Source organism: Passer montanus, unplaced genomic scaffold, assembly GCF_014805655.1.
Source record: "Passer montanus isolate IOZ18808 unplaced genomic scaffold, ASM1480565v1 scaffold1, whole genome shotgun sequence".
Lineage (NCBI taxonomy): Eukaryota > Metazoa > Chordata > Aves > Passeriformes > Passeridae > Passer > Passer montanus.
Window position 1 is genome coordinate 13,176,170 of NW_024356504.1, and position 11,168 is coordinate 13,187,337.

The 11,168-nt window shown below is 62.1% G+C and overlaps 1 protein-coding gene across 1 annotated transcript; it reads left to right on the top strand.

Annotated features, from left to right (window-relative positions):
* The first annotated feature begins 4,599 nt into the window (after positions 1-4,599).
* Positions 4,600-7,177, top strand: CRYBA2 (crystallin beta A2). The gene is made up of 4 exons (XM_039697958.1): positions 4,600-4,836; positions 5,244-5,385; positions 6,429-6,571; positions 6,938-7,177. Exons 1-4 carry the CDS (start codon positions 4,676-4,678, stop codon positions 7,083-7,085), a joined length of 594 nt encoding a protein of 197 aa, XP_039553892.1. The 5' UTR covers positions 4,600-4,675; the 3' UTR covers positions 7,086-7,177.
* The last annotated feature ends 3,991 nt before the right edge of the window (positions 7,178-11,168 follow it).

The window sequence follows — 11,168 nt, forward strand, 5'->3', positions numbered from 1 at the left end:
CACCACAGCCCTGGGACTGGTGTGCACTGGGGACTCTGAGGACCAGCAAGCTCCTCCAGGACACTGAAGCTATGGGGTGCCCTGGAGGTGCCAGGCTGAGCTCACCTGTGCTAACAAGCAGGAGGTCACAGTGGCTGGCACCAGCAGGCTCCCTTCCAGGTCAGGATCTGGACCAGAGGACCAGACACTAGCTCCTCTGCCCCAGTGCCTGGCATCCCGACTGGGTAAGGTGTGACAGAGGGGACAGCTCAGGCTGAAAGGGACATGCCACCCCGGGTTCCCTTTTGGAGCAGTCTGGCTTGGTTTTGTGCTGCTGTCAGTTCCCTCCCAGGGCTGGGCTAGGCTGGGGAGGCAGCCTTTGCCACCTGCTCACACCCAGGCTGTAATCCACAGGCAGGAGGGAAGCAGCTGGCGGAGCCTCCCTGACCTTCAGGTGGGATTAGTCCCCATGGGAACAGTGGGGAGCAGGCAGGTGAGGCCACGGCTCCCCTGGCACTTCATGGGGACCGAGCACACCCCCATGCTGGGGACAGCCACGCTCAGGTGGTGAACGGGTGGCACAGGGTGACCCCGTGTCCCTGGCAGTGTCCTTGTCCGGGAGGGCTGTGCTGGTGCACCCCCAGGGCTGTGGGTGCCACAGGGCAGGGCCCACGAGGAGGGGGTGAGCAGCGTGCCTGGCGTGGCCACGGTGCCAGGGGCATGGAACAGCTGGCAGCCCCCGCCGTGCGTGTGCACCTGCGTGGGAGCTAATCCCAGCAACATCTGCCGGGCTCCTGCCGCCCCAGGAGCTTCTGGCTGCAGGGATGGGACGGGGCGGCTGCGTGCACAGGGGACACGTGCCTGGGGGGCAGCTGGCAAGGGCTCCCTGTGCGAGGAGGCTGCTGTGGCAGATGTGTGCTGGGCACATACGGCTCATGTGGCCAGCACAGCTTCTGGAGGGGACAAGTGGCACTGGGGATCCCAGCAACCCTTCTGGCTCTGGGGTCACATTCAGAAGGTGGAAGTAGGGGTTTTGGCTGGGATTAACCAGTGCTGGTGTGGCCACGTTCAGAGCAGCCCCGAAGCACAAGTGACTGGAGAGAGAAGGAGGGTGTTTGCATCCTTGTCGAGGAGGATGATTTCCCACAGAAATGAGGCTGGGGGAGAAAGCAGAGGAAAAAGGGAGCAGTGGGGCTGTGTGGGGGCAATGACACACCACCCCTGATCTAATCAGCCAGACCCTGCAAATAAAAGCCACCTGTTTTGGCCCTGACAGCAGGAAGCCATCCCTAGAACAAACAGAACACCAGGCAACTGGAAGAAAGACAAACAGGGGCCGGCTCCAGCTCCATCTGCTCCTCTGGGCCCAGCCCCCAGACCTCCAGCCCCCTGGAGAGCCGGTCCGGCCCCCAGTAGGGCTGGGGAGAAGGAGAGAGCAGCTAGAGGTCCTTGCAGGGTGTGACCAGGGCTCAGACCTGGTGTCGGCCAGGTGGACACACACAGCTGTGCTGCCTTGGTCAGCCAGCCCAGATGTTCCATCAATGGGTACAGCTGCGTATTGCCACAGACATGGCATCAGCCTCGGGATTCCTGGGCAGCACCTGCCTCACCTCTCTTGTGGCTGCCCTTCAGCCTGCAGGCTCCCCCAGCTGTGCCCTGTCCTGGCACCTGCACAAGGCACAGGGTTCAGCTCATGGCTGGCATGGTCTGGGCTTGGCAGGGAGCACTCGGGTGACCCTGTGCTCCCACCGTGCCCCCGGGCTGCCGCGCTGTGCCCAGTGGCACTGGAAACATGATCTGTTTTGCTAGTGCAGAGAACAAGCTGAGCTGGGAGCTACGAGGGGCCCTTATTAAATTAGCCTATGCAGGAGGCCCTGGGTGAGGGCTAACCAGCTCCCACAGCCCGCATCAGAGCTGCCCTTGAGCAGAGTCCCTGCCTGCCCCCGCACAGCCTCCCTCTGCCCCGACCCCAGCTGGGCAGGGGTGGCTGGGGCTTGCAGGTGACCTAGCCAGGGGAACTCTGGCTGGTGACAGGGACTACCTGGAGACGGCCCCGGAGGACAGGCTGCATCAGCTTTCTGGGATGCAGCCAGGGAAGGGAAGGCTCCTTGTGAGTGACCCCACTGACCCACTGGGGCTGTGGCTCCCATGTGGCTGCCCTGAATGTACCAAGCAGGAGGTGAAGCACATCCCAGAGAGTGCTGAGCAACAAGGGAGTGGCACTGTCTGCTCTGGGCTTCTCCTCTGCACCACTCGCCTTCCAGTGCTTTTATCCCAATGTTGCATGGGGATGGCTGAGTGGCGTGCTTGCCCCTCGTGGCACACCCCCAGTGCCCCATGGATGCTGTGGCACACCACACAGTGCCCCACACCTGCAGATCCTGTACAGCTTGCAGCATCCCATGTGTTCTGCGGTGCCTCACGCGCTGGGGCTCTGTGAAACACCCACAGTGCCCTGCACCTCAGAGTCCCCAGCTCAAGCACCCCAAACTAACCAGTGCCCCACACCTCTGTTCTCACAGCCCAGGCAAGGCATGGCAGCACCGTGGGGAGACCCTGCAGTGCACTGGCTCTGCCTCTTGCCAAGGTGATGGCTTCCCCAAATCCTGCCCAGACCTGTCTCCCAGCATTTTGAGAGATGTCCCCAGGACACCAGGCTGCACTGGGGTTCTTTTCCTTCTCCAGGGAGCATCCCTATCCTTCCTTCCACCTTCGGCTTTCCCAGACAGCTCCAAGAGGGTCTCCTCCTCCCTGCTAGGAGCACTTCAGGCAACGCAAGCTGAGGGTCGCCTCCCCAGCGCCTGTGCCCTGCCAAGGGCCACTAATGTCCCTGAGCTGGAGCCTGCTCCAACCGCTGCCAGGCTGCACCCTCTGCTGGGACCCGCAGGCATCGGCGCGGATCCGCACCGAGCCGCGGGGCCGTCGGGCATGGGGAGGTGACAAAGGGAACCCCCGAGTGCTGCCCCCAGCCCCTCCTTGCTGTCACCCCTCAGTCCCTGATTGGTGTTGATGCCAGGCGTACTAACACCACCCCCAGCTGCTCACACTGCATTCCCCATAACCAACAATGTCCGGGCCTCTTGTGATGTTGACCCCATGCCCAGGAGCCCCAGAAGAGCTGGAGTTTTCCTGGGAAGGTTTGAGGTGCTGTGGTCCAGCCCTTGCCCAGTGGCCAGCGTGGCACCTGCCCAGCTGAAGGTGGGGAGTGCCCGGCCTCACCACAGACTGCACAGGGATGCTGCAAGAGACACAGCTGCCTGGACACCCAGGATTTCACAGCTCACAGGGCACTCTTCCTCCTTTCCATCCAGCCTGGGCCTAATCTGTCCCAGGTCCCGGTAGGAGACACTGGGGATAGCTGCATGACATGGTGCAGTTCCAGGCAGGGCTGCTCCTCCTCTCCAGGTGAGGGACACAGCTCTGTCCCAAAGCTGGTCCCCTCCTGCTGTGCACAGTGTCCCTGGGCAAGTGGAAGGTGAGTGGGAGCAGAGGGAGCTTTGTCAAGCCAGGGGAAATGCCCAGGGCATTACAATCTTTTAAGTGGGGTCCATTAGTGCCCAGTCTGCAGCCAGCACAGGAATCCCTGCAGGGCCTGGCTGGAAAAGGATGGCAGAGTCCCACGTGGAGGGGCAGAAGCAGCCCCAGATAAGCCCCGAGTTCCAGCGCGAGGACATCAGTGCCCCTCAGCTCCCAGATGGTAAATCCCCACTTCACCCTGGCACCTCCTTCCCACAAGCCTCAACCCTGGCAAAGGCCGCGGATGCCCTGGGAAAGGCTGGGTCCCTAATCCCTGGGCCAAGCGGGGGCATTGTCCGGGGGCAGAAAGGAAAGCGGCGCGTCAGGCCCTTTGCCCATTGTGCCCTGAGCCCCTGCGCAAACACAGCCCAGCACTTTCATTGTCAGCGCGGCCGGGCGCGGGGGGGCCGCTCTCGCCACACTGCCTGAGTGGAATGGACAGCCGGAGCCTGGGCCGGGAGAGCAGCCGGACCCCCACGCCCTGCCTGCTGACACAGCGCCCTGGCCGCCTGCACCATCGGCACTTCAGCGCCCGCCTATAAAGGGCGAGAGGAAAAGCGGCGCCGGCACCGCCACCTCCGCCTCTGTGCCCTGCCCTCCGACCAAGTAAGTACCGGGCTGTGAGCCCCAAACCCCGGTGCACAGGCGCTGCCCCGCTCCCTTCACCCCACAGCGAGCCCCCCAGCCAGCGCTCAGCCCGGGGAAGGCAAGGGGCGGGTGCTGTGCGGCACAGGGGGTGCCCTGTGCGGGCAGGAGGGATGGAGGAGCCGGGCTGCTCTGCCCCAGGGCTGCTCTTGCACCCGCATGTGAGCTGCGGTCAGCGCCGCCTCCCAGCAGTGGGTACAGTGCCACCGCAGCCAGACAGCTCCCGCAGCCGTGGCAGGGAGCTTGGGAGGAGAAAAACGGAGGCAGTCCTGGGTACATCACACGGAGAGAGGGGCACTGCAAATTCCTCCTGCAGCTTGGGGTTCAGTGGACAGAGATCCCCCAGCACCGAAGGAAAGGGAATGGGAAATGTCCCCATGCCAGCCTGGGAGGGCAGGGGGCCAGTGGCACGGGATGTGTGAGGGCAGCACCAGCACCATCCCGGGCTCAGCAGCAGGCAGGGTGGCTGGGGGCTGACGGTGGGCCCCTGCCCTGGGGTGATCCGTGGGGCTCTGCCAGCAGCCGAGCGACCCGTATGACCAGCAGTGAAGCCATGGACACCCTGGGGCAGTACAAGATCACGGTGTGGGAGGAGGAGAACTTCCAGGGCAAGCGCTGCGAATTCCTCATGGAGTGCCCCAGCATCATGGAGCGCGGCTTCCGCAAGATCCGCTCCATCAAGGTGGAGTCTGGCCCGTAAGTGCCCCGCCGTGGCCCCTTGGCACACCCCGCTCCAGCACACCCGCTGCTCCCAGGGGACTGCTGGGAGCTGCCAGGGAGCCAGAGCACCCAAATTCTTCCTCAGCTATGGCACGGCCTCATCACGCGACCTCCCTGCTTGTGCTCCTTCTGTTTTCCCATCTGCTAATCAGGGAGACCTTACCAAGGCAAGGCGTAGGTTGGAGGCAATGATATGGCTCTGGGGAGAGGGGATCCCACTTTCAAAAGGGACATTTGCTGCTAGCAAGGACCCCAACATCTGTGACAGACCCATAGCCCGCCAGGATGTCCCTGTCCCCTGCCCAGGGAGGAGAAGCTGACCCCTAACTGATCCTGGGGGCTGTGTCACACATTCCTGAGGGTTTTCCTCCTCTTCCTTCCAGCTGGGTAGGCTTCGAGTACCCTGAGTACCAGGGACAGCAGTTTATCCTGGAGAAGGGTGACTATCCCCGGTGGGAGGCCTGGAGCGGGAACAGTGGCTACCGGACCGAGCACCTGCTCTCCTTCCGGCCCGTCAAATGCGCAGTGAGTTTCTGGGACACCACAGAGGGCGGGCTCGGGGCAGGCAGAGCCTCCTCCAGGCAGCCCAGCATGGAGGCCGTGAGGGACACACTGGAGGATGACTTACACAGGGCATGGGATGGAGGGGTGAGCTGTTCACAGAGGTACGTGTCAAGTGGAGGAGTAGCTGCACCCACCAGCTCCCACCTCCCTGCAAAGATCCCGGGATGCTTTTTAGGTCTAAAATTTAGCCTGAACCACAATTCCAGCTCCTTCTGCTCTGTGCTTTGGAGAGCCGCCTCCCAGGCCGGGGTTCCAAGGCCTTGTCCCCCAGCCCTGATTCCCGGGGATGGGGTGAGCAGAGAGGAGCAGGCAGGGATGCTCGGAGCGCGGGGCCCGTGCCCTGGCAGCCGGGGTACCCGAGGCGTGCTGGCAGCCGCGGCTCTATCGCTCCATCTGCAGAGACGCTGCCGCTCGCAGCGGCGGCACGTCTGCGCCTCCGAGCGGGGGGTCCCCCCCCAACTTTTAATAATCACCAGGCAGATATGTGCAGGCTTTAATAAAGGGGATGCGATAAGATCACTCCTTGCTGGCAGGACTGCTCCTCGGTGCAGATAGATGCATGTGGGGGCTGGGCACGGGGGACAGTGCTGCATCACTCAGTGTCCCAGCCATTAACCCCACCGTGTCCAGCACCCAGAAAGGCCCCACAGAGCTCAGGGGACCTCTCTCAGCATCCTGCCTTGCCCTGAACCCTCCTGCAACCTTGGGGAGCGTGGTGATGCTGAGGGCAGCAGTCTGTGTGGGTCCAGAAGTTGTAGCCACTAACTCTCACTGGCAGCTGTGCATTGGGACCACAGGGACACGAGAGCAGCATCCTCGGGGCAGTTCTGGGGTGTCCCAGTGAGGGGCTGCCAGGTGGAAGGACATCCCCATGCATTGCACCAAAGCTGCTCACAATCCCAGGCCTCTCAAAGTGCCTTGGTGTGTGTCACACTGATGCCACATCCCATGTCCCTGGGCAAGCCAGCCCATTCCTGCTGACCTCCAGCTCTGTCTCTCTGCAGAACCACAATGACAGCAAAGTCATCCTCTACGAGGCTGAGAACTTCCAGGGTCACAAGTTTGAGCTGAGTGACGACTATCCCTCGCTGCAGGCCATGGGCTGGGGCAACAAGGAGGTGGCATCCATCAAAGTGAACGCCGGAGCGTGAGTGCAGCCAGTGGGGCAGGGACTGGGGCTGCCAAGAGCAGGGGTTCAGAAGCACCTCCTTGCATAAAGCACCTCCTTGCACAAAACACCTCCATAAACCCCAGGATGTGGAAGGGACACCCCCTCAAAAAAGGGATGTATTCCTGCTACCTTTTCCTTGAAAATAGAAGCCATTGGGTATTTTTCTGTCCCTCTCCTCCCAGGGCAAGCAGAGGGGTGGGATGGGATGGGATGGGATGGGATGGGATGGGATGGGATGGGATGGGATGGGATGGGGATGGGATGGGATGGGATGGGATGGAATGGGATGGGATGGGATGGGATGGTTTGGCTTGGGGCTCTGAGCCAAGGGTCTGCCTGCAGGTGGGTGGCATACCAGTACCCAGGATACAGGGGCTACCAGTACGTGCTGGAGCGGGACAGGCAGAACGGCGAGTTCAAGAAGTACAATGAATACAGCAGCCAGGCCCACACCAACCAGATCCAATCCATCCGCCGCGTCCAGCACTGAACAGGGGCAGGGCTGTGTGCCCTGCAGCCTCCAGGCTGCTGTGCAATAGACCTCTATCCGGTAGCAAATAAAGGCATTTGTCAAAAAAAAAAGACTGCTCCTGCCTCTGCTGTGCTCCTCAGGGGGCTGCCATGCTGGGAGGACCATGGTGGCAATCTGGAAGGTTTCCCCTTCCCCAGGCAGTTTTGGGCTCATGGCCAGCTCCAGCCTGGGCTGAGCTCTCTGCACCCCATCTCTCATCCATGCACAGTTCCACTGCTGTGATGCTCTGGCTGGGAAAAGGGGAACTTACTGGGCAAAAAGAGTGCTGGACGTGGGAGAGGGCACCAAGAGGGCTGTGCCCTGGGAAGAGGCATCCAGCAGGGTTCTACCCTGGGTTCTCCTCCCGGGATCAGTGCCAGGGAAATTGGTTACTATAAAGTCTGTAAAAACTCAGGGTCCCCTTCCTCTGCACGCCTCTGGAAGAGAGAAGGGGGTCCCTGCCTGCTGCAGGCATGAGAAGGAGGAAGAGCATAGGGATCATCTGGGGCAGGACGGGACTCTGACAACACACGGGGCAGCCACAGTTGTGTCAGGTGTGGGGGCACTGGCACAGAGCGGCTGGGGACAGGTGGCTGTGCAGGGGTCAGGGGAAGGAGGTCTGAGGGCAGTGCTCCACAGCTGGCAGGGGGCCTGGCTTGATGCTCACAGGTGTGTGTGTCCTCCCCCAGCCTTGCCACGCCAGCATATCCGTGCCAGCATCCGGCTCCGGGACACCGGGAGCCCCACCCAGCCTCCTCCTCCTCCTCCAGCACCCTTTCCCAGACTCCTCCTCTCCCATCTGGCTCTGAACCCTCCTGGGGTGCAGGCTACCCATCCCGAGGTGCTCCCTGCACCCAGCACATTGCTTCCTCCTCCTCTCCTCCTCCTCGTCTTCCATCCTGCTCCGGCACCCCAAAGCCCTCCTGGGGCACGAGGCGCTCCCCACACCCAGGACATGGATGCGTGGTGGAACAGTTCTGAGTGCCTCAGATGCCTGGGCTCCCTGGTGCCCACCCTGCTACAAACATGCTTTGCCCTAAGAAAGGGAGTGTCCCAGAAGGCTGCTGGGAGGCTGGGTTGGGGGTCAGTCTGTGCACACCCCTCACCCAGCAGTGTGCAGAGACCCCAGCCCTGGTGTGTGTGTCAGCATGTGCGTGTGTGTGTGTGTGTGTGTGTGTGAGAGAGCTGCACACGGCTGAGCACACACGTGTTTCCCTGCATGCCCCCTCTCCCCTCCAGCCCAGTGCTGCTGTGCAGAAGACCCAGCAGCACCTGTGTACCCCCATCCCCATGGCACCCCGGCTGCAGAGTGCCCCCAGCCCGCCCCCGTCTCCTCCGTGTCCCCGCTGGCCCCACCCCACGCCGGCCGGCCGCACGGCCTCTCCCCCAGCACAAACACATTCCGGCACACCTGGCCAGGTGCAGCCAGCCCGGGGCCACGTCAGCTCGGCTCCGCTCCACAACGCCGGCTCACAGGTGAAGCTTTCCCGGGCACCTGCTCATAGGGCTGTGAGGGGGGTACGGGTGGGCTGTGGGGGTCGTTGCAAAGTCTGGGGTCCTTATTGCTCCACCTGGGGTGGGAGGAGAGCACTGGAGTGGGGGGTGGGGGCAGACTGCCTCCTGCAGCTGGAGGGACCTGCAGCTGCTGCCAGCTGGGTGTTCCACATGTCTGGGCTCCATCCCCAGAAGCCCCACAGACCTGAAATCTCATCTCCTAGATCCCACTCAGACCCACAGCCCAGTCCCTTGTTCCCCCATGGACCTGGGTCCCTGTTTCCCGGGTTTCTCATGTACCCTGCCCTCCTCATCCTCTGATCTGCCCCAGCTCCCCCATGAACCTGGGGTCACATCACTCTGGTCCCCAAAGCTCCACATGGACACAGGGCTTGCCAGCTCTTAGGATCTGACATTCCCTGTCCTTCAGCACACCTCTGATCCCAGATCACTCAAAGACCCCAGGCCCCTCACATCCCACTTTAAGCCCCCCACCCACTGGCTTTCCCAGGGACCCAGGTGTCCCATTCCCAGTGCCCTCCAAAGCACCCCCTCCTCCAGCTCCTGCAGCCCTAAACCTATTTCTGAGCCTGACCCCTACTGCACCCCCTCCCCCCTCTGGGCTGATGCGATGTCTCTCAACCCCTCTCCACGCCCTCCACCATGCAGGTTTGCTGCAGGGGTATCGTGGTCCCCGGGCTGCCAGAAGAGGACGGGTCGGTGGTGTGGCACACTCACGCCGCTCTCTCCGGGGCTTGTTTTCCGTTGCCTGCGGGTTGTTTCAGTGACTCAGGCAGCGAAAGCAAGTCTGGGAGGCTGCGGAGCCACTGCTGGGACAGCTGCTCTTTGGGGGCTGGGGAGGAGAGGGATGCAGGAGAGGGAGAGGGGATGTACTGAGCTGGACACCCACTGAGAGGTTCAGGGGAGATCAGGAGACAAGCTGGGGGAAGAGAAGCTTTCTAAGGGCTGTTACCTCCAAACAGGATTGCTGGGGAATTGCTGGGGGAATATCATGGTCTCTGCTCATGTCTCCCCTTGCCAGCGTCTGCTCTTTGTCCATGATGGAGATGGGCAGCAGAGGTGGGGCGCCTGGAACAGAGGTGGAGCTCAGTAACCAAGGGACCTCCTGTTTCCTAAACACTTGGGACACCCCCTGCCAAGAGGAGACACCAGCTCTGTTGGGTTGAGCATCACTCCCCTTGGGTTGCAGCTTCTCATGCAGGGCAGGCACATTTTGGGTGCAGTATAAATAAAAACTGTGAGTCTGGCATGGCTGTACCCTGATTTCCATTAGGTTCATATCTTGTAATGATAATTTTCCAGAAAGGCAGCTAAATCCAGCATGAGAGCTCATCCTTCTGCCAGACATCAATGAAACACTACAGAAGTTGTGAGCTTGGCTGTACAGTGTTGGACTCATGGGGGAGAGCTGGTGACAGCTGCTGGCACACTGCCTGCCTGCCTCAAGCTGTGGGATCCTGTGGAGGGTCCACTCCTGACCTGGGGGACAGAGACTCTGGCAGCACCCCACAAGTGCATAAAACATCTGGGGCCGTGGGTGACAGTGAAAAACCTGGCCAGATGTGTATTTTTGGAGCTGTTATCACCTTTCTCCATGAAATGTCCTCCTGTCTTCAGAATATACCCAGGACAAGCAGATGAAGATGGGGCCATCCTGGTTTGTGTGGGTGTTGGGGGTTACCCAGCTTCTCTGGATCCCAATAAAGATGTGCAGCAGGTTGGGACAGGGCTGGGTGCTGTGGGATGGTCACAGGCTTGACTGTCCCTGCGGCAGGGACTATTCAGGAGAGCACAGAGGAGCCAGGGAGGTGGCAGAGCTGTGGGACGACATGGTGCCAGCGGCTGCTGGAGCTGCACTTACCCACCCCAAACCTGCGGGCACTGCAATGAACCCCGTGACCTTGTCCTGGAGGTGGAGGGCCCTGGTGGGGACTCACCGGCCCACCCAGGGCTCTGTGAGCTGCACGGAGCCCCCAGGACCGTGCTGGTGATGCTGGGCAGGGGCAGGGGCGGACCCCAGGGCGGTGGGAGGCCAGGGGCCGGGCACAGCGCGGCTGCTGCTGCCCGTGCCCCGCCGGGAGCGGCTCCAGGCGCTGCGGGCGGCTCGGGAGCCGCGGTGCTGGAGGCAGGCCGGGCCCGGCGGTCTCCAGGCAGGCAGCGGCCGGGCCCGCTCCCGCCTGGGATGTCAGCGCCGTGTTTGCGAAGAGTTAAGGAGGCGGAAGAGGCAGGAAGCGGCCCGAACCGCTCTCCATAGAAACCCGCGGCCGTGATTAAAGTCTGATGCGGGCCCGATAGCGGGGGGAGGGAGGGGGGGGCAGCGCCCGCTTTAATTACAGCGGAGGAAATTGCTGGAGCCGGGGCCCCAGCCCCTGCGAGTTGCCTGGAAACTCCCCCTTCCCCCGCCTCCCCCGGCCCCTGCCCGTCCCCTGCCCGTCCCGCTGCCATTTATTCGCCATCAGCTGCTCCCTGATAAAGTGGAATAATAATAATAATAATAGGGGCAGGAATATTAAAACATGCAGCCCGCGGGCCGCCCCCACAGCTGCC

Bases quoted from the DNA above. Each gene is read 5' to 3' on its own strand.
- CRYBA2 (XM_039697958.1), top strand. From the start codon at position 4,676: ATGACCAGCAGTGAAGCCATGGACACCCTGGGGCAGTACAAGATCACG. The intron at 4,837-5,243 runs GTAAGTGCCCCG...TCTTCCTTCCAG, and splicing joins ATCAAGGTGGAGTCTGGCCC to CTGGGTAGGCTTCGAGTACC. The intron at 5,386-6,428 runs GTGAGTTTCTGG...GTCTCTCTGCAG, and splicing joins TCCGGCCCGTCAAATGCGCA to AACCACAATGACAGCAAAGT.